The 23,331-nt window shown below is 43.0% G+C and overlaps 1 protein-coding gene across 2 annotated transcripts in view; it reads left to right on the top strand.

The window, feature by feature from the left end:
* The first annotated feature begins 4,644 nt into the window (after positions 1-4,644).
* The window catches only part of LOC134577436 (tubby-related protein 3-like), a 68,434-nt gene continuing 49,747 nt past the window's right edge, over positions 4,645-23,331 (top strand). For both annotated transcript variants that reach the window (XM_063436171.1, XM_063436170.1), the window contains exons 1-4: positions 4,645-4,748; positions 4,928-4,971; positions 16,573-16,624; positions 17,532-17,685. In XM_063436171.1, coding sequence (XP_063292241.1) covers positions 4,928-4,971; positions 16,573-16,624; positions 17,532-17,685 — 250 coding nt within the window. In that variant the 5' untranslated portion in view covers positions 4,645-4,748. The remainder of the gene's footprint in view (positions 4,749-4,927; positions 4,972-16,572; positions 16,625-17,531; positions 17,686-23,331) is intronic.

Here is a 23,331-nt window from a genome sequence, read left to right as displayed (position 1 = left end):
CTACAAATAGACTTTACAGTAATGCCTAAATCGGGTGGACATCGTTACCTGTTGGTAATTGTGTGCACCTATTCAGGCTGGGTAGAAGCATGTCCTACTCGTACAGAGAAAGCAGGAGAAGTTGTAAGATTCCTGCTACGAGAAATAATACCCCGATATGGACTACCCTGTTCTATAGGATCGGACAATGGTCCAGCTTTTGTTCATCAGTGCCTACAACAACTGACTCATATGCTTGGTATAAAGTGGAGGCTTCATACTGCATATAGACCCCAGAGTTCTGGTAAGGTAGAGAGAATGAATAGAACTATAAAGAACCAGTTGGCTAAAATGTGTCAGGAAACCCAACTTAAGTGGAACGTTCTCTTACCCATAGCTTTATTGCGAATCCGCAGTACCCCTACCAGAAGGATGGGCCTCTCTCCTTTTGAAATCATGTATGGGCGACCACCTCCCGTACTTGGTAACTTAAGGGGGGACTTGAGTCAGTTGGGAGAAGGAATTACCCGGCAGCAGGTTGTAGAGTTGGGTAAGACTATGGAGGAGGTACAGAAATGGGTACAAGATAGATTACCTGTGAATATTTATCCCCCTGTTCATAGTTATCATCCAGGAGACCAAGTGTGGATTAAAGAGTGGAATAATGTACCGTTAGGGCCCAAGTGGAGAGGTCCTTATGTTGTTCTTTTGTCTACCCCTACAGCGATAAAAGTAGCCGAAGTAACTCCGTGGATACATCACTCCAGGGTTAAACCAGCAGCAGTCGATTCTTGGCAAATTACAGCAGATCCAGAGAATCCCTGCAAGATCCGGTTGAAACGCACTACTCAGTCGGAGTAACGAGGAATTATTGTGGATTACAAATTTTATTGTTACAGGTGTGAGTGAGAAGGCCATAATAAAGCCTGTCCGCTTACCAACACATAGTGTATAAGCCAGGAAAGTCTCGAAGGGACACCTGTGAAGACGAGCAGAACTCCATTCCCTGCAGCCCTCACATCCTGGAAGCTGAGGTTCCATCGCACGGACGAAGACTGAGGATGACGGCGAAAGATGTGCTTTTGATTGTGTTTATTTATATGTGTTTTTATATTCAGGAAGGTAGAGGTACCGACACTCCTAGCTGTGAGGTATGCATTAAGACTACGAGAACAGGTAACCATATTTCCCAAACCCTAATTTGGCATTCACAATACGAATGTAAAGGAGAGGTATCAAGATGTAGATACCTAAATATAGACTATAGTGTGTGCCATTTAGGAGTAGGAGAACCTAAGTGCTTCAGTCCAGAGTATCAACCTCGTACAATTTGGTTGACTCTCAGGAATGGAGATCCTCAGGGGACCCTAATTAATAAGACGGTGTTAGAATCCGTACATTCTTCGGGTGTTCTGCTATTTGATGCATGTAAGGCGATATCAAGTGGTAGAAAACCGTGGAATGTATGTGGGGATCTTAGATGGGAGAGGACGTATGGGTCTAATGATAAATATATTTGTCCCAGTAGTAAAAATAAATATGTGAGTCCTAGATGCCCAAATAAAGACTATAACTTTTGTCCATATTGGTCTTGTGTGGGGTGGGCGACTTGGGGACAGACAGTAGATAAAGACATGATAGTGACTAAGTTGCCGACTAGCCCTTATTGTAAGTCTATGGAATGCAACCCAGTCCATATACTTATTAATAACCCCGACAAGTTCCTAGATAAGTATGGAAATTTATTTGGGTTTCAGATATACGGGACGGGTTTAGATCCTGGGACATTATTGTTTATAGGAATAGAGACTGATACGGTATCCTCCCAGACTCATCAAGTATACCATTCCTTTTATGAAGAGATGAGTATAGATAATAAGATCCCCCATAACGCTAAAAACCTGTTCATTGACCTAGCTGAAAGTATTGCCGGTAGTCTTAATGTTACCAACTGCTATGTGTGTGGAGGTACTAACATGGGAGACCAATGGCCTTGGGAAGCAAAGGAGGTAATGTCCGGTTCTGAGGCAGTTGACCAACTAATATCTACACAAGCCGATTATCATTTGAGTGTTAGAGGTAAATCTGAGTGGAGATTAAAGACCTCCATCATAGGTTATGTTTGCATAGCAAGGAAAGGAATAATGTATAATACTTCTGTAGGAGAATTAACTTGTCTAGGGCAAAAAGCTTATGATGATGATACTAAAAATACAACTTGGTGGTCGGCTTCAAATGTCTCAGAACCATCTAACCCGTTTGCTAGATATGCCAGTTTAAAGGATGTGTGGTTTGATTTATCCATCACATCTACCTGGAGAGCCCCAGCAAATTTGTACTGGATCTGTGGTAAGAAAGCCTATTCGGAGTTGCCACAGGACTGGGAAGGGGCATGTGTGTTGGGTATGCTCAAACCATCCTTCTTCTTGTTACCGATTGAAACAGGTGAGACTTTAGGTGTTAAAGTGTATGATGTGAATCATAGGAAGAAAAGGGGACCCTTAGAGATAGGCACCTGGGAAGATAATGAATGGCCTCCCCAGCGTATCATAGATTATTATGGGCCAGCCACGTGGGCAGAAGATGGTACCTTTGGTTATAGAACCCCAATTTATATGCTCAACCGTATTATAAGATTACAGGCGGTGGTTGAGATTATTACTAATGAGACCTCACAAGCACTCAATCTTCTAGCGAAGCATAATACCAGGATGAGGACAGCAGTGTACCAAAATAGATTAGCCTTGGATTACCTTTTGGCAGTAGAGGGAGGTGTATGTGGGAAGTTTAACCTGAGCAATTGCTGTCTTCAAATAGATGACGAAGGGCAAGCAATAGCTGAGCTTACTAGCCATATGGTTAAACTAGTGCATGTGCCTACTCAGGTATGGAAAGGGTACAATCCAAGTAGTTGGTTTGGTAGCTGGTATGAGTGGTTTGGAGGGCTTAAGGCAGTGGTAGGTGGAGTCCTACTGATTTTACTGTTGTGTCTACTCCTACCGTGTCTTATACCCTTAGTAGTTAGGTCTGTGCAAAGCCTGATAGGAAGTATAGCAGAGAGGAAGGCTGCTGCACAGATAATGGCGATATATAAGTATAAGGCTCTAGATCAAGGAGAACCAATGCAGGAAGATGAGTGTTAAAAGATTCACATCATAAGATAAGTCTGGTCTGGTTCATGGTAACCTGAGGTATATGCAAACCAAGGTTAAGTGATGCCTCAAGTAATTGTGAAATATCAGAGGCATCAAAGGGGGGAATGTGATGTAATTCCAGTAAAATACAAGTTTAGCAGGCTAAGATTGCCACAAGGCATATGTATGTATATGTGTTTGTAGTATCAGTTAGTTAATTACACGTAGCTAAGATACTGTTATCACTGTACTGACCAGGTGCAGGAATGTAAGAACTGGAATTACGCGTCCCTCTCCTTTGTATCAGATGAGCCACGTGGTTAGACCGGATGGATGAGTTTAGACTCTATTTATTAAATAGGTTAAGGGTATGTGTGGGTGTAGTTAATTGTGGGAGGAGCTACAGTGCTATATAAGGAATGTACTCTATGTATTCAGTACTCAGACTTTGCTGTATTTTGGTGACGCTAGTCCCTCTGAGTCCCGATCGGTGATCCAATAAAGAATCTCTTCCTTCCTGAAGAAACCTGTGTCCATCTCTCTGTGCTTGGCTTCCGTCAGTTTCTCCGGTATCAATACAAGCTGGTAAACACTAACATGGTTATTCACAAAAGTCAGATTATACCATACATACCATTATACCATACAGGGCAAAACCATCCAGGTGTGTACGGGGCCATTCAGACTGCAAAATCCAGACATTGTTCACACTATGTACATATTTTGCAAATTCAGGCTGAATGAGCCTGCATTTGGTGGAGATTTCAGCTGAAATACAGACCCAAATGTTTAAATCCTGCGAGCCCGGATGCTTCAAATGTAATTTAAACAATCTAAACCATTTGTCTGCTAGCTGTGCTAGCAGCCAGTGGGCAAATAATAAAATAAACCTTTGTCCATCAAGTGTGGGACTTTAACCTAAATAATGGAGTATCGACAGATGGCCCCTACCCCCACCCATGCATGCACTCTATGAGAAGCATTAGATTGGACCACAAACAGGAAAGAAGTGATGCAGTTTTTTCCTCTTATTTTAAATAAAAAAAGGGGACAGTCCTCAAGTGCCCAGTAGGACATTTAAAATAAAGTAAATATATTATGAAAAAGGGTTGGAGTTACCCTATACCAATGGCATAAACATTGTAACACACACAATAACAATTATACAATGGCAATGGAATAAAGCTAGACTTTGAAAACCAATTAACATATTCTTTATATCTTTTTCCTTGTGAAACTTAAGCATGCTAAATTATTGAGGATTTTTTCACAAAACTGTAAATTGTATATTCTCACCCCAATTCTATTCTTTTGTCAAGTCTCTAAAATGTATGGTTTAATAAATAAACCTGGTTATGTTAACCCTTCCCGTGCTGAACATTTTAAGTTCTTATTATTGCGGGATTTCACATTGTTATGGAAAACCGTATTGTGACGAAATCGTTAATCCATGCAAAGAAAGCGGATTAAGAGGATTCAGGCTGAGTGATATTGATGTCCCTTGGAGGAGAATTAGACAGATTAACAGCAATGCCTGGTGCTCATACATGTCTGCACTTAATAACTAGCTGACAGTCTACGTAAAGGCTCCATCATCGAATCTCTGCGTTGCTAAGAGCTCTGCCTGGCTTGCAGGTACTGCAAATATCTGTGATTTCAGATTTAAAAAACGTATTAGACCACCCCAAAGCAGCTTTCAACCTTTGATTTGATAATATAAAAGGAATATAATTATTTAGATTAAATAATGAAAATTATTTTCATATTATATCGTATTATACTATGGTTAACTGAAGACGTGCACTTTGTTATAGATGACACTACATACTGAAGATCCTCAAATTCTCTGCCTAGAGAGGTAAGTGGAATTGTCTCTTTCTACACTCATTGGTGAGCAATCAAGGCTGACAGGGTTATTTGCTAAAACCGCTCAACAGGAAGCATAGCTGACTTGGAGATTTTATTTTTTAATTATCTATTTTGGCCTTAAATTTGAAATTTACTTTGAATTCTAGATTATTCTCGCTTTAGTAAATAGCCTCTTAGTGTTACATGCCAAATATATTATAATCAGGATATATTAACTGAAGTGGGGATTGGGATAAATCAACAAGTGAATTGTAAATATTAAGTCAAAGTAGCTGAATTATAAGGTTTACTGAATAATCCCAAATGAAATCAGAAACATGGCTCGTAATGCTACTCAGCATTCTAATTTAGTTTTCCTTTATTGAATAAATCGTTTTACCTTTATTTAAAAATTGACAACTCGTTTTGTTTTAGTCAATGGAGGTATAGGGTCTCTCCAAAGTATTTTTTTTTTACTTTGAAATGTGATATTCTTGTGAATTTGCAAGTTTGCTTATATATTTACTTTACTTTATATTTAGTCACACATTGTAGCAATATATTTTCATAGTCTCTGTACCTCTGTAAAAGTACCCCAGTTTTGGTGGGTCCAACCTAACATTTGTTTATTGGATTGTGCCTCCTACTGACCCTCAATATTATACTATACAATGCCAATTCATTCCTTCCAAAATCCTATTGCCAACAGTGCAACCACTTACCTTCCATCGTATTCCCCACAGTCCCAACCCCACTCTCCTCTTAATTCCCACAGTGCACCCACACCTACCTTCTATGTTATTTCCCATAGTGGCCCCACACTCAATTTCCATCATGTTTCATACAGTGCATATGGGGAGGGGGAAGGGGGAGCCATATGTAAAATATGAAGCTATAGGACAACCTTCCACACTCCAGACGTTGTGCACAACAGCTCCCAATGTGCTCTTACAGGCATAATGCTGGCAATGCATCAAGGGAGACGTAGTCCATAACATCTGGAGTGCAAATCTGGAGTGCTATAGGGATTGTGGAGTGACGTGAAGTGACCCTGAAATGCAACTGATATATTATATAATCTCGCTGCCTGGTAATAGAAGTGTTAATAATAGGCAAAAGTGTTAGCTCAGCAATTTAAATTGTTTGTTTGTATAATTTGTAAGAATCTATCGCTATTAGTAACTTAGATTTTCAAGGTCAACAGTTGCTACTGTTTCCCTATCTTGCTAGATAAGCTCTATCAAAGGGTATTTTTATTATAGTGTGAAAATTTTTATAAAATGGGATAGATCACATTCCTTTGTTTGTAACTGATAACTTGTAGATATACAACATTTCAAGCTCTCTGCCCCACAATTAGTTTTTCACTGCTTCTCTTTCAAATTCAAAAATACATGATCCTACATTTCCACAACTCTGGCGTCTGACTGGTTAATTGCAAAAGGCTTTATAAGAGGGTGGTGGGTGTTTGGCTAATAAAATGATATTGCATATGAGAAAATGTAATAATATATGAGATTTTATAGGCTATACACGGTTAGGCAAACTTTGGCTCTCCAGATATTTTGGACTATGCCTCCCATGATGTTTACCAGCATTATGGTAGATGAAATCAGAGGAGATAAATTAATGATCTGGTATATGATACCATGGGAATAATACATTAAATTATATATCATATAGGATTATGGTGTGAGATATGAAATGTTATGGTCTACAAGATTAACCATGAAATAAGGCATATGGGATCAACATGTGAAATATCAAATTACATGACATTTGAGATCATGGTGTGAAATATGAAATGATATGACTAGCTTGATTATATGGTCAAATTTAAAATTATATGGTATGCTGTCTAATGGTATAAAATATGAAATAATATAGAACAAAAACTGCCTTGATATTTATTCCCTCAGGAAAAAAAAATCTGTGGATACCCATGTACTTGCCAATGAAACTGTTAACGTATCTACAGATTTTGAGCTCATAATATTTTAATTCTACTTCTGGGGTGCTGTTCTGATTACAGCGGTGTGCCAATAGCCACTACGTCATACATTGCAATCTGTTCCCCAATGCATTGGTTAAGATGCAGTTTGCAATGACTGATGGGATCCACAAACTACCCCTACATGCTGTAGAGTAAATATGAATAAAATGAAATGTACTCAGGAAGCTAGTTCTATACCTATATTGTTTTTTTCAGCTCCAGTAACTCTATGTAAAACATCTATTCTATAACGAATTGTCAAGATGCTCCCTGCTAAGTCTCTCATGCTCAGCTGTCCTTAGACTTATCTCTAAGCAGCTTTGCATCACGTCTTATGCTTAATTAACCAGGAGTTTGCCTCTTCCTGAAATATTGACTTTCTGATACTTAATTTAAATGAGCAGCAATTCTAAATGTAAGCCATGTCCTAACCCTAACCACTACTTTATACCCAATTGCACAACCTGCAGAGATAGGTAAAGTTTACGCTTCTCCAGTGGCAATACACATATAAGTCTACAACAGAATCTACATCTATGGATGGAACCTCAGCCTGTTCCAATAATGTTCCAAGTTTAATATTGTCTTACTAATAGTGGCATACACAAGCAGTATTGTCCTAATATTATAATGGGACAGATTTATCGTGGAAAACTTGTGAACCACTCCAATGATTTCCCTGTAGACCAAAATTTCCACTTGCCATTAGCCACTGACAAGTTAAAAACCAGGCTAAGCGTGTTATGCACCCTCCAGGTTTCCAGTATAAGTACTTTTAAAGGGATACTATAGGCACCCAGACCACTTCAGCTCATTGAAGTGGTCTGAGTACAGTGTCCCTATTGCCCTTAGTGCTGCAATGTTAAACATTGGAGTTCCAGAGAAACTGCAATGTTTACATTGCAGCACTAAGTCTGCCTCCAGTGGCTCTCTCCCAGATAGCCACTTGAGGGCTTCCTGGTTTGAAACAGACCTTTGGTCCAGCATCAGATTTTTCCCCATAGGAAAGCATTGATTCAATCCTTTCCTGTGGTGAGGTCTAATGCGCATGCAGCATTTGCTGCGCATGCACTTTAGCATCCGTTTGTTGCAGGGGGGTCATCAGGTAAGTGAATATAGGATTTTTAACCCTTTATTTACTGGGGGGGGGGGGGCAGGGCCGGTGCAAGGATTTTTGCCGCCATAGGCAAAACATTTTTTGCCGCCCCCCATATGTCCAGCCCGCCATGTGACATCACAATGCCCCGCCCATATGCTCTGCCATATGGGCCAACGCCAGTCTTCACAAAGTGTCTTATCTGAAAAGACAGTGTGTTTACATTAAAAAGCCTACAGGCACAGGCTATAGACACCAGAACCACTACATTATGCTGTAGTGCTTCTGGTGACTATAGTATCCATTTAATATGAGGTAAATTAGAGATTAGTGCCACTAATAATATATTGGATTGCCTACTTACCACCAGATGAGGACAAGAGGCTTATGATGGGCTTAGTCTGGCTCCACAGGTCTGGTGTAGAAGAGGCTCTCTGGAGACTGTTTTTAACAGTGCTCACAACAATTAACGAACAGGAAGCAGCTCCATTTTTTAGGGCCCCTTACACAGCTCAAGGTCTGGGCCCCCAGGGGGCATACGCCTACAATGCCCACCCATAAATCCACCTACATGGCCCATCCATGAGTTGGGGATGTTTCATGTGTGCAATTTGTGTAAGGGATGTAGTGTGTTTATAGGGGATGTAGTGTGTGTTTGCGTGTAAGGAATGCATTGTATGTTTCTGGGTGTGTGTGTGTGTGTGTGTGAGGGGTGCAAGGTTTGTTTCTGTGTATGTAATTGAATGCAGTGTGTGTCTGTAAGGGGTGCATTAATTATGTAAGAGAATGTAAGGGATGAATTGTGTGTTTCGGGTGTGTCTGTGTGTGAGTAGGAATGCATTGTATGTTTCTGTGTGTGTGTGTGGGGGGGGATGCATTGTGTATTTGTGTAGTGTAAAAGAGAGGGCTTGTGGGGTAGGATAGGGACTGAGATGGGAACAGCTTTCTTTTTTTAAAAAAAAAATTCATAGTGCTCTCCCCTCAATTATTGATTTCCCCTTCCCTTCTGTCCCTCCGTGTTCTACCCTTCTGTCACTCAGTGCTCTCCCTTGGCCCCCTGTCCCTCTGCAGCCCCCCTTGGTGGTCTTCTCACTCCCCCCTCCCCCTTAGTGGTCCTCCCTCTCCCAAACCCCTTAGTGGTCCTCCCTCTCCCAAACCCCTTAGTAGACCTTCCCCTACTCCCCCCACCCCCTTAGTGGTAATCACCCTCCTCCCCTCTCCTTAGTAGTCCTCCCTCCTTACCCCCCTTTGGTGGTCCTTCCCCCCCTTAGTGGTCCTTATCCCCCCTCCCCTAGTGGTCCTTATCCCCCCCTCCCCTAGTGGTCCTTATCCCCCCTCCCTCCCTCCCCTAGTGGTCCTTATCCCCCTCCCCTAGTGGTCCTTATCCCCCCTCCCCTAGTGGTCCTTATCCCCCCCAACCTCCCATAGTGGTCCTTACCCCCCCTCCCATAGTGGTCCTTACCCCCCCCCCCTCCCATAGTGGTCCTTATCCCCCCCTCCCTCCCATAGTGGTCCTTATCCCCCTCCCTCCCATAGTGCTCCTTACCCCCCCTCCCATAGTGCTCCTTATCCCCCCCCCCTCCCATAGTGCTCCTTATCCCCCCCTCCCATAGTGGTCCTTATCCCCCCATCCCTCCCTTCGTCGTCCTTATACCCCCCATCCCTCCCCTAGTGGTCCTTATACCCCCCATCCCTCCCCTAGTGGTCCTTATACCCCCCCATCCCTCCCCTAGTGGTCCTTATACCCCCCTCCCCTAGTGGTCCTTATACCCCCCTCCCCTCCCCTAGTGGTCTATACCCCCCCCCCTAGTGGTCCTTATACCCCCCCCTTAGTGGTCCTTATACCCCCCTCCCTTAGTGGTCCTTATACCCCCCTAACCTCCCATAGTGGTCCTTATCCCCCCCCAACCTCCCATAGTGGTCCTTATCCCCCCCCAACCTCCCATAGTGGTCCTTACTCCCCCCTCCCATAGTGGTCCTTACCCCCCCTCCCCTAGTGGTCCTTATACCCCCCCATCCCTCCCCTAGTGGTCCTTATACCCCCCTCCCCTAGTGGTCCTTATACCCCCCTCCCCTCCCCTAGTGGTCTATACCCCCCTCCCCTAGTGGTCCTTATACCCCCATCCCTCCCCTAGTGGTCCTTATACCCCCCCTCCCCTAGTGGTCCTTATACCCCCTCCCCTAGTGGTCTATAACCCCCCCCCCCTTAGTGGTCCTTATACCCCCCCTCCCTTAGTGGTCCTTATCCCCCCCAACCTCCCATAGTGGTCCTTATCCCCCCCCAACCTCCCATAGTGGTCCTTACCCCCCCCTCCCATAGTGGTCCTTACCCCCCCTCCCTCCCATAGTGGTCCTTATCCCCCCCCTCCCTCCCATAGTGGTCCTTATCCCCCCCTCCCTCCCATAGTGGTCCTTATCCCCCTCCCTCCCATAGTGCTCCTTATCCCCCCCCATAGTGCTCCTTATCCCCCCCCCCCCCATAGTGCTCCTTATCCTCCCCTCCCATAGTGGTCCTTATCCCCCCATCCCTCCCCTAGTGGTCCTTATCCCCCCATCCCTCCCCTAGTGGTCCTTATACCCCCCATCCCTCCCCTAGTGGTCCATATACCCCCCCCCATCCCTCCCCTAGTGGTCCTTATACCCCCCCACCCCTCCCCTAGTGGTCCTTATACCCCGCTCCCCTCCCCTAGTGGTCTATACCCCCCCCCCTTAGTGGTCCTTATACCCCCCCTCCCTTAGTGGTCCTTATACCCCCCCTCCCTTAGTGGTCCTTATACCCCCCCTTCCCTTAGTGGTCCTTATACCCCCCCTCCCTTAGTGGTCCTTATACCCCCCTCCCTTAGTGGTCCTTATACCCCCCTCCCTTAGTGGTCCGTATACCCCCCCCTCCCTTAGTGGTCCTTATACCCCCCTTAGTGGTCCTTATACCCCCCCCCCTTAGTGGTCCTTATACCCCCCCTCCCTTAGTGGTCCTTATACCCCCTCCCTCCCTTTAGTGGTCCTTATACCCCCCCCCCCTTAGTGGTCCTTAACCCCCCCTCCCCCCCCTTAGTGGTCCTTAAACCCCCCCTCTCCCTTAGTGGTCCTTACCCCCCCCTCTCCCTTAGTGGTCCTTACCCCCCCCTCTCCCTTAGTGGTCCTTAACCCCCCTTCCCCCCCTTAGTGGTCCTTAACCCCCCCCCCCCTTAGTGGTCCTTAAACCTCCCCCCTCCCCCCTTAGTGGTCCTTACCCTCCCCTCCTGCCCATGTAGCGTGGCCGGGCGGCGCGGAACGCGGGACAGGAACCTTTGTTTCCTGTACCCGGCCGCCGGCGGAATGACAGGAAATGCTCACTGAGTGAGCACTTCCTGTCATTCCGCCGGCGGCCGGGTACAGGAAACAAAGGTTCCTGTCCCGCGTTCCGCGCCGCCCGGCCACGCTACATGGAGAGACCGGCAGGAGGGAGCGCTCTGCGCTTCCCTCCTGCCGGTCATAAACCCGGCCGCCCTCCATGCAGCAGTGCTGCGCCGCCTGGGGCTTGCTAAAGCGCTCAGGCGGCGCAGCATGAGGAGGCGCAGCGGGGACAGGGATCCGGCGCCCCCTGGTAAGTTGCGCCCTAGGCGGCTGCCTAGGTCGCCTTACAGGTGGCGCCGGCCCTGGGGGGGGGGCGCAAGGAGGGAAGAAGGCAGGGGGAGCGATAATATTCCTGGCACTATAGTATACCTTTAAGGCCCGGCTAGTAGTTTAGGACTTGAAATTTTAGGCCCTGCTCTAGACTGCACTTTATTTTACCTCAGAATCGCACCGGTTTTGCTTGATAAACATCTATAGATATAAGGTAAACACTAGAATACCCTGTTATGTTTGGTTTCTGTAACAATGATACTCAGAGTGTGCGCCATGCTTTCTATGTTCTGGCAGTAATGTCAGATAGCCTTGAGATGTGCAGGTTAACCAGAATTGAGCAATAAAACGACATAAAGTATAAAATATGGTGAACCAAAAGCAGAATGAATGTGTTTCCATGTGCCTTATTTTTCTTTCATTTTGATACCTTGTCAAGAAAATATAAAACTGTATTGCTCTTGAATTATCAAAACATTCGTTAGTAAGAAAATTGCTTTGTTCTTCTCAGGCAAGGAAATTCTTCAAATCTTTCTTCAAACACTCCTACACAGCAAGGCACATTATAATAGAGATGTGCCATCCCCACTTGTGCCCACTTGCTTGCCCACATTGTTTTTTAGATCCCTACCTGCTCCCAAAGGAGCAATAATCACTGTCCGGGGCCGGATTGTCAGCAAGGCAGACAGCGACTGCAGGGTCTCACTACCCGGGTGCTACGAGTCCAGGCTCGTAGCTGCCCAAAGAGCACTCTCTCCGGTGCTGCCTACGTAGAGATAGCAACCAGAGAGAGACACGAGCCCCAGCAGACTCCCTGGAACTATGAGAAGGGCTACCATTCTAACTGGTTTTGCGCCCTTTCTCTCGATTGGCTGTCGAGACACATCCCCTATCATGTTTCATGTTACTTTGAATGGAGACCCCCTTGGGGTCTGTGAATAAATACTGTGTATCTTGCCTAAAATAATAGGAGAAGGGCTACCATTCTAACTGGTTTTGCGCCCTTTCTCTCGATTGGCTGTCGAGACACATCCCCTATCATGTTTCATGTTACTTTGAATGGAGACCCCCTGGGGGTCTGTGAATAAATACTGTGTATCTTGCCTAAAATAAACAGTTCTATATCACCCTTCACTAAGTCTTGACTAGTGTCTTGGTGATGCCACGATTGCAGCGACTATAATCACTGGCTAGCAGCTCTAACCACTCTAGGGCTGGGCACAACTAGGAAGGGGTGACCACAGGCAGTAGTAACCCATTATTGAGAGGGTATACCGCCACAAGATGATTCCACACACTTGAGATTCCCAAACAGGTATTACCTATAGTCTTACATGGCTATAGGTGGATCTGTTACTTTAATGATTGATCAACCAATGTTTAAAGGAACACTGTAGACATTTCTTTTCATTGAATTGATTATAGAGCCTGGCGACCTCAGGTCTTGTCCCTCCATTCAGTGTTAAAACCTTTTTGAGCTGATTAAGGGTCCCTTGTTTCCGATAGCCTCACTGAGGTGTGGGTAAGGCAGATATGACACATTTCTTTGTAGCCATACCAATTCATACAAGCAATGGCTCTGTGATAGGCTTAAGTCTGCCAGCCAGTCTTAGCTGCCCATTGCTACTCTGGCATTACTTACCTCCACCGAGCCGCACAGACCTCCTGCTGCCGCGCGGCACACTGAGGGAGATTCATCTCCCTTGAGCCGAGCAGACCTCCTGCTGCCACGTATGGCAGTACGTTTATAAATAGATATGGACGTGATGTCACACCCGATCCTAATCTGTTTTGAATCGCAGTGATGACGTGGACCTATAAGAACAAAGGTACGCCTATTTAACCCCTTAAGGACACATGACATGTGTGACATGTCATGATTCCCTTTTATTCCAGAAGTTTGGTCCTTAAGGGGTTAAGGCTTGTTTTAGCCCCCATTTATTGCCCTATCGTGGTTTCTGCTCCTAGATATTCCTTAGTGATTTCCTGTGTTTGACTTTGGCTTCATATTTGACTTGTGATTTCTGGTATCCTGACCTCGGCTGCACATTTCAATTGTGATTTCTGGTATAGTGACCTCGGCTTCGTATTTGACTCTTGATTTCTGGTATCCCGACCTTGGCTTCGTATTTGACTCGTGATTTCTGGTATCCTGACCCAGTTTTGTCTTGACTCTGAGTATTTCTGAACTTGATTTATCTTGACCCTGTTTCTTGTTGTATTAATATGTTAAGTCCGGCCATTCTAAGGCTCGGTAATACGTCTTTTGTGGGTTTCTTTTTGCCTGCGTGTTGGGGTACGACTCCCGTGACAGCTAATGCTACCTCTTTAGTCAAACAAGGAAAGAGGGGATGGCCTGTTCGGGAAAACATTAAAAATGGTTTAATACTGGATAGAAAAGACAGGGACACTATATATACACTATGACTACTTCAATGAGATAAAGCAGCTATAGGGCCTACAGTATCCCTTTAAGAAAGCCAGGACCATTAATACGCAAAGAGAGGTATGTGTGGAACCCTGATTTTACATTCTGGAGTGTGTATGATTAATGGAAATTAGCTCAAACTGTTCCTGTGCAGTAGTTGCATAGTACTGGGCAGGTGTTGGTGTCCCATGCTGCATACATGTTTTGCTTCACTTGGAAGTAGGCAATTAAAGGAACACAACTGCAGATAAATTTAGTCGTACCGTACCTTTAAGAGAATTCGAGGAGGTCAATTTAGAACCCTAAATACTTTTCTATTTATCCTTCCAAAGTCTCCAATAATGAAGATGTTAGTAGACAGTTGTAAAAATGTGAGAGAACAGAATAACTTGCAGCATGAAAAGAAAAATAACTTGATTGGAGATTGGCAACAATTGTAGCAGCAAACGAAACAAAGTATTTACAGGACAATTAAGCTGTAGATGTAGAATATTAGTTTGTAGCAATGTAGCAAGGTTAAGTAGAGTTAGATTAATACTTATGGTTTCCAAGTAATTTGTCTCAGTGGAAGAGGTTCTTGGCTGGATTAGAGTGATAGGAGAGGTCCTGCTGAATTGTGCGACAAGATCCTGCTTAGTTAAGTGGGGAAACGGTAGTCCAATTAACAGACTGGGTCTGGGAAGGAGATGGCAGAGAGGTTGTGGTCCAAGACGAGATTCGAGGAAAGAATAAGGCAGCTGCAACGGTTATCCGGTCCGGTTCGGTACACTAGAGGAATAAAGGAGCTAAGCGTGGCATTCTCGGGAAGAGACAGAATCACTCAACAGTTTGAATTTGGAGCGGCTCCCCTATAAGGCAGGTAAGTCTGGCGTCAGTCAAGTTGGAGGAGTTTACTTCAAAACGCGGAAGTAACCCTAAGGGAATGGAGTTTTGGTAAGTTCTGACAATACATCATAATTTATCACACCTGGCTTGATAAAGGCCTTCTGAAACATCACCTTTTTCTTTGCACCCTAAATAAAGGATCATTGCACTTAAGGTTTGTGCTGGATATTACGGTTTTATATTCTAAAATGTAAAATATATTTTAAAATAAAAGGAGTTTCACAAGTAGAGCCGGGGGCAGGATATTTTGTTGTTTAACCACATACGCAATTTTAGTAGCAGTGAAGGTAACGTTTCAATGATCAATGCACAGTTCAATATTTGAAAAGAAGATATGAAATTCAAATATTTAATAAGCCCTGCACTTACACATCCTTCCAGAGAGTTTATAGCCACAAAGCAACCAGATTTAATTTCATCATAATCTAGAGCGTAGATAAGCACACAAAAAATGTAGTCCAGTGCTATATTTATATCTATTATCTCCTATGAGGGATGGCTTAGCATGGCATTGCAGGTTTGTTGCCTGTATTTTATGGCTGTTGGCTATGCATCTGGCACAGTAGCTTCAATGCACTCTCATTAAAGGGTCCACTGCTTGTTTTTCCAAGGTAAAAGAGGCGAAAAGTATTTGTTAAACCTCAGGGCATTTGGGTGGATAAATTACAGAGTAGGTACATATACAGGCTTATTCACTAAAGTGGGAATTGTTTGTAATTCCAAGTGAATTTAAAGTGAACTTTTAGGCAAACATGGCAAAACTTAAAAAATTCTTCAAGTTAGCTATGCTAACAGTGATTTGAAGTGGTCATAGTGGCTGGAGTATAAACGTGTATCTTTCTGTTAAAAAACCCTGCATATACAAGACAAGACAAACCCCTTATCCGCTGTCTAATGTTAGTTATGTAAAACTTTTAGACTACCAGGGAGCATCAGAGCCCAGAAGGGACCAAGGTAAGGTTTGGCCCATAACAAAGGGACCGGGTCAGGGTACTTTTGGCATTATAAACACTACAGCATGCTGCAGTGGTTATGGTGCTTTAAATAACTCTTTAATTTCAAAAGTCACTTTATATTTACTTGAAATCCCTGATTATTCTCACTTTAGTCAATTACCCTGTAAATTTACTAACTTACCATATTGTCTCCAGATTGATTAGGTGCATTCCGATTCAAAGTCCATCCAATCCCAGCTGGCCCTATAAGTGTCTGAGATAGCTCAGCAATTGCCCAGGAATTATTTTTTTTTATGATTCTTCATCTACTTCCATCAATGAATAATTCAATACATAAATGAATGAAACAGGTGTTCCAGGATCTCCTATTCTGTGAGAGGAAACAATATCTTTGATAACTTCAGTGGCTGGCTAAGTCCATGATTTCCAGTTGTTTGCCAATGTATTGGCTAGAAGGATGTAATGAATGATTAAGGACGTAGGAGTAAGTAAGAGTAAGCTATTGTGTAAAACATGTCCAGTAAAGAGTTGCTGGAGAGGTACATGGAGTCAAACTATTTCTAAAGCCGAGGCATGATCATATTGTAAAAATATGTTTGGGAAATATGTTAAGATAAATAATAACTTTCATTTGTCTTTGTGTGCAATAGTGGGATAGAAGCGAACCTTCTCAATGTGCGTCAGCACAAACTGGAACAACAGGTACGATATCTGTACTAAATAATGTGTGTATGTTGACGTTATTTAATATCTGTTTTTGAAAATTGTTTGTCTACCAAATTGCTACCAGATTATTCCCATTAGAGGCATATTCCGCCCTGCAATGTAAGCATGGCCATATCTACTAAATGGCAAAGCTTTACGTTGCAGGGTTTGAACTAAAGGACCACTGCACCTAGACCACTTCATTGAGTTGTAGTGGTCTGGGTGCCTTTAGTGGCCCTTTAACCCCTTAAGGACACATGACATGTGTGACATGTCATGATTCCCTTTTATTCCAGAAGTTTGGTCCTTAAGGGGTTAAAGATGCAAGATACAATGTGACTCCCTTCCCTAGTATTACCTTCTGACCTTCTCCTAATGTCACAGATCCACTAAGTCAGGGGTAGGCAATCTTCGGCACTCCAGATGTTGTGGACTATATATCCCATAATGCTTGCAAAGCATCAGGAGAGGGGCAACCTTCAGCAACATCTGGAGTTAAAGGTTGCCTACACTAAGTGAACCTGATCAGTTGAAGGAACAGACAGAAGTACAGATTAGCTTGTTCTTGTATCTAGAGTTTAGTCCCAATGCACTCTCTTGTATTATTTGGTGTATCTTGATACAAAGCTGTATTAAGACTTCATGAGAGCCCCTTGATATACACTGCAAAGGAAATAAAGGACATAAAAAGACTGATCACAAACACTACTCTGAGATTTGGATAGCATGCCATACAGGATAATTGTATTTCCCATAGCGTGACACCATGTTATCTTTGGAATGGGATGTGCTCTTTGACAAATTTGATAACTTTCTCTATTAGTAAATTCTGCATATCTTATTATTGTTGCATACTACTGATTTCATTCACTCCTCTTTACAAATATTTTCCATAAATTCCAAGCGAGACCTCTTTGAAAAAAAACAGAAAAAGAAGAGACAGGAACCACTGATGGTTCAAGCCAACCCAGATATTAAGGTGATGCCTCGACATTCTCGGAAGTCTGGAGAGCAGAGCATATTATTGGACTCTTGCAGCGTCTCCAGCATTTACTTAGGTATGAAAAATATTAGTAGCCCAAAGCAGAAGGGAAATAGGTGTTTTCATTTTCATCATGGGGTTATTCCAACACTTTAAGAGTCGCATTTCCTCGCCACCATTCTTTCTGTCTCCATTTTGCCACTTACTGCATGGTTTTGTCACCAAACTACTCAAAAAAGAGAACAAACGAAAGCCAGAATATTAAGTGCACCTCAATGCTACCATTTTAAATTAAGGAAATGCACGTTTCAGTTATAAGTACCCTTTCTCGATGTACAATTCTCTAAATATTCAGTTTTGCGTGTGTTCCTTTTCTTTTATGGTTACCGCTGAAAGAGAGGTTTTAGAACTTGCTGCACAGAAGTGAATTTTTTTACAATGTTTTTTCTTTTTTTGTTATACTTTTTTAATACCGCAGTATCCAAATCTCAGTTTTTCAGTTTTTGTTTATACATGGTTATGGCAGACCCACTGCCTGTCCATGAGTTGCCTGTCTTTACATTGTGTGTGTTTTGCCCATTCTTTCATTTATTGTGCCCGCTCCTCGTTCGGGAGGTCTTCCACGAAGGGAATCCATTCACCTCCCGAACGGGGACCACCCTGATACCTCATATAGAATGTTAGCTTAGAACGTTCACACCTCGCTATGTAGGTGTCAAACTACAAAGGGAAACAGTTAATGAGTGCTTCCCTGGGTGGCCGCCATTCATACAGATGAACGCCACCAGGGGGAGCATTCGTGGAATGTTTCCCGACTCATTCGTCTCCTGAACGAGGACCTCCCTGGTGCCCCATTGGAACGTTCACACCAATTAATCAGAACGTTTGCATTCGCAACATAAGTGTAAACCCCAAGGGGAGTAATTAATGAGTGCTCCCCTGGGTGCCCGCCATTTTGTATAGACGAACGCTAGGAAGCATTCGTATCCCGAAAGGAGACACTTCCCTTGCCGGGTTTCACACAGGGACCTCACAAGCGGAGCCTGGTCGAGGAAGGCACTGCTGTGGGGTCCCCTGAGGTTGGTGGGGATACTCCTGGGGCACTGGCTAGGTTGGTGGGCTTGTCAGAGCCTGCAGGACAAAGAGACCAGCTCTTTTCCAGCGGGCGGGCTTTTCTGTTCCTGGGAGACAAAGGGACGGTCCCTTTTTGCTGCGCCTGGACTCCCAGGCACAGAGGCTGTACTTTACATGGTTCCTGACCGGCTGAAGGAAGGGAATTAGCGGAGGTAACCAGTCGGGTTACCCGTGGTCCGCTACAATGGTTTTGCAACTTTAAACAGAATTATCTTTGTTCTTGTGTTGAAATTAAATACCCAAAGTACAGCAGTTCATTAAAAATCTGCCGTGTATGTATTAGAATATGACTGGCAAATAATCCATTTTGGTTAATAACTGATGGTGAAGATGATCCAACTCTGGAGAGTAAAACTGAAAAGACAGATTATGTATAATTGCCAGCTGGTTTGCCAACCTACAGGAAACCTGACTGAATCATCTGTGAAGCATCAGGGAAGCAAGAAAGCCTTTCCCTGTAACAAAGAACTTGATTGAGTTTGACTATACCTTATATATACTAGAACTAAATAAATATCTGGATTGGGCAATAACTGAAGACTGGATTTGACAGTAGCCAACGACTGGAGACAAGACAGGACTAAAAGAACAACCATGATGCTGTTTTCTACTTGTTACAAGATAATTATGGCTAGAACTGTAGGAGTAGAGGGATTATAGTGCCAAGTTGGGCAGATGAATGGTCTTTAACACGTCATACACTATGAAAAATGTGAACTGGAGAAGGCAAGAGTGAAATAGGTAACTTTGTTACCTATTTTCATTCCTGCTGTGTCCTGGCACCAAGTACAAGGGTCTTGAGATAAGAAGCGAGGCAGAACCCTGACAGAAGTGCCATGGGAACACATAGAGGAAGTCGGAGTGAAGGAAAGAGGAGGGGAGGCCTTTCACACTTAATAATACATATAAAGAGGTACCAAGGTAGTATCAGCAGAGGTATGGGAGTCTACAGAGCAGGCCAGTCTAAGAATTTGAGAACATCAACGGGGGAACTAACCGCCTTTCAGTGCACCCATATATTTAGAATTACTAAGCCCTCAATTAAACCAGGAACATTTACTAATTAAGTTATTAACAGCACTCTTAACTAGAGTACTTTTACACCATTGATATAATAATAATTATAATTATATAGTATAATAATAATAATAATAATGATAATAATAATAATAGGTATAACTACAAACAGAGGAATATTTAATTAGACAAACTGATGGAAAAGGTATTGAGATCTCAGCCTGTGAGCAGCAATCTAACATTTGTAGTACTTTGATACAAAGTTTTAAGCAAGATGTCTGACAGTAGGATATTGTGCAATCAGACAAAATGTAGTGGGTGAAAATTTTGTTGATGACTAAGAATATTGGGGGCATCATAAAAATAAAACTATGTCAGCTGTGAGCCATTGGGGAGTTAGTGATACAATTAGCAGCCAGTGTCTAATGTTTTAACACAACTGTAGAATTATGGTATATAAATTAAAATGAAGAAATGGTGAGCGAGTAAGTGGAAGATGTAGAAGAGATTATGAGCATATGTTTGAAATAAGAACAAAAAGAGAACATATACACAGTGAAGTATTTAATTACAAAGGAAAAAATGAATAAAAAACAATTGATACACTCACAAAAAGAATGGCACAAAGAGAAATATTTATATTTGTGCTAAAGAGCTTGTCAGCCACTAGAGGGCTAAGTCCCCATACAAGTAAAAAACAGAGATAAAGGATGGCGCTTAAAAATAGGTAGTAGTGCGTTTAAGATATCATATATAAAAAACCAGTGCAGCACACATAAAAACCACCCAAGTGTATAGTCACTTAATAACACTTACATACAAAGATAAAACAGAAAAAAGGGCGGTGGTTGCGCACACAATGAATGATATCCTTGGTCTTAAGTGTAGACCCTTAGGTTCTGTGGATATAAAAAACCATCATAGGGCAATACGTCTTAGCCACAATAAAAAGTATAAAAAACTTGGAAAACTCACAATATTTAGAGCCTTTCTGAGTTGGCTCTAAACTTTAAAAGCAGTATGCAGAATCTGGTGCTGGTAATGCAGTCAGGGTCCCTTGGGAAAAACGCCAACCGCCTCCTTTGTGTATAAATCAGGAACCAGGATCACCAAATAATTAATAAGTAAATACTTTAATTAAATACATAAAAATATATGCATAAAACACAACGCGTTTCGACCTAGTCCAATAGGTCTTCCTCAGGTGCATAACACAAATGGAATGACAGTTTCCTTATATATCATGCCTAACACATACAATTACTAGTCAAATTACTATAAAATATCGGCAGCTGTGAAGTCCATCCTTAAAGTCCATATAAGGAGTGTTTCCGGCGGGAGTTCTAATGTTTATGCCTCCTCCAAGATGGCCGCCGTCTGTTTATATTCATAGGAGTACGTGCGACCTTCCCAAGATGGCCGCGCGTCATTACCAGGACGATATGTGTGTGTCCTTCCGGTTTCAATTTCCTCCGGTCACGTGGTGCAGCTACCAGTCACGTGGTGCCGGAGAGGGGCGTGGATAAGCGATTATGCTTACGTGCAGGGGCAAACAATGAGGAGGATAGGGAACTCCTATCACTCCGAGTCCATGTATAAAGTTCACATAACATAGAGGTATAGGGAGAGAGGGAAAATATTATTAAATAAGAAGATCATGAAGTAGTAATACATAATGATACTTGAAAGGCATTAAGATGAATAAAACTAATAAAAAACGATCTATGTGCCAAAAAGAGTTATAATGGATAATAGTCACATACACTCGATTAAATATAAAAACCTACATACAAAAAAAGAAGAGTTTCTATAAAATTGAGCTTATTCCAAAATCGATATTTAAGCCCTTTGGGCATGATGTTTGTAGCTCAAATATCCAGTTTGATTCTTTTTTATTTAAATTCTTAGCACTATTGCCACCTCTCCAATGATTTTCTATTTTATGAATGGCTGTAAACTGTAAATCATTGGGATTAGAGTTGTGTATTTCTAAAAATACAGTTGGTATCAGCCTTGGTACCTCAGGATGTCAGTCACTCGTGTTCACCAATCTTCAAATGAAATTGGAAAGAGCTGAATGTTGTCCTGTAGGTCTGGCAGGTATTGGCTATTGGCTTTAATCTTTGGGGATATTTCAAGCTTCTCTTCGCTCGACGCATTTCGTCTGGCGACTTTGTCAAGAGTTGTGTCTATTCCTCCATTCCGGCTGTTTAAATACAGTAGATTGCGTGGCGTTCTATAGCGTGCGCAGAGCAAGGGAAAGAAACAATGAACATAGTCACTGTAGCGGATTGGTACCGGGCTGTCCCACGACATGTATGAGAATAAGTGTATTTGGTCATATGGCTGGTTTAATGTGTATGTACATGTATAGAAAGCATGGTATCCGGGTATAATGACAGTTAAATGTATGTAAAGAATTGTATTCCTCTAGTTGTTCGGTAGAATCATTCAAATAAAACAAGGGAATGAAACTACCGAACAACCAGACCACCCAGGAATGAGTGTGCCTCCAATTACCGTTTGCAACAATGTTGCAAACAGGTAATTGGCAATCAGTGCAGTGTGGTCTTTGTCCTCTGGGTGGCCGCCATTCGGGAAACAAACACGTGGCGGCGGCCATCTTAAACTACCGAACAGCGGTGTTTTGCCGTCGAGTGTCTGGAACTAAAATCGGACACTTGACTAGGCAAACACCGCTGAGACCTCCATACTTCCAGAAATTCGTATGGAAACTACCGAATGACCCGCCGTTCGGTAGAAAGAGCCCCATAAACAAGGGAATTCATTCAAACCCTCTCCAGGCTCTATAACACAGGCAATTCGCCTGTTTTCATTCCCTTGTTTGTGACCGACCGCAGGGCCAAAATGCATGGAACTGTTTTCGGATACTTTACCCATGCGGTCGGTCAAATCTTTGGAACCCCATATCTCACGAACCATTCATCCGAATGGGCTAATTTTGAAGTATGTTGGTCCCCCAGAATAGAGCTATCTGGGGATGTTGGATTTGTGGATGTACCCCAAGTATTTAGGGTACATCCAAAACTCGGGGAAAACTGTGTACACAATAAGGGGATTATGATGCTAGAGGAGGGGAGGAGATCTGTGGGAGGTTACTACTTAGAGATTGGATAATGTCTTAAGTGATAGAACCTCCTCCCTTGCATGGGAGAGGGCTTTATAAGGAACTGTGGAATAAAGCTTGTCAGTCTACTCCTGAAACTGTGTGTCGTCCAGTTATTGGGATTGCGATGGGGATACTGCTGTATTACTTTACCTGCTGGAAACCTTGCCTATGGACTTAACATCACCTTGTTCCTGAGCCTCACTGGAATCTCTAGTGGAGAATAGCTGTGCAAGATCGGCTCTCCGCTACATTGGTTGGCAGCGCTGGGATCCAAACTCACAGAGGAACAAGCGTAAATGGAGTACGGATGGAGATTGATTTTTCTGCGCTAAAACGCTCCACGCTAAAGGACCTCCTAGAGGCAAGGGGTATACAAGCCAGCAATAAGAAGAAAGCAGTACTTGTTACAGAACTCATGGCAGAGTACAGAATGGAGGGCGA

The sequence above is a fragment of the Pelobates fuscus genome, chromosome 11, assembly GCF_036172605.1.
Source record: "Pelobates fuscus isolate aPelFus1 chromosome 11, aPelFus1.pri, whole genome shotgun sequence".
Taxonomy (NCBI): domain Eukaryota; kingdom Metazoa; phylum Chordata; class Amphibia; order Anura; family Pelobatidae; genus Pelobates; species Pelobates fuscus.
The sequence above is the reverse complement of the archived record's forward strand: the minus strand, read 5'-3'. Positions and strand labels throughout refer to the sequence as shown.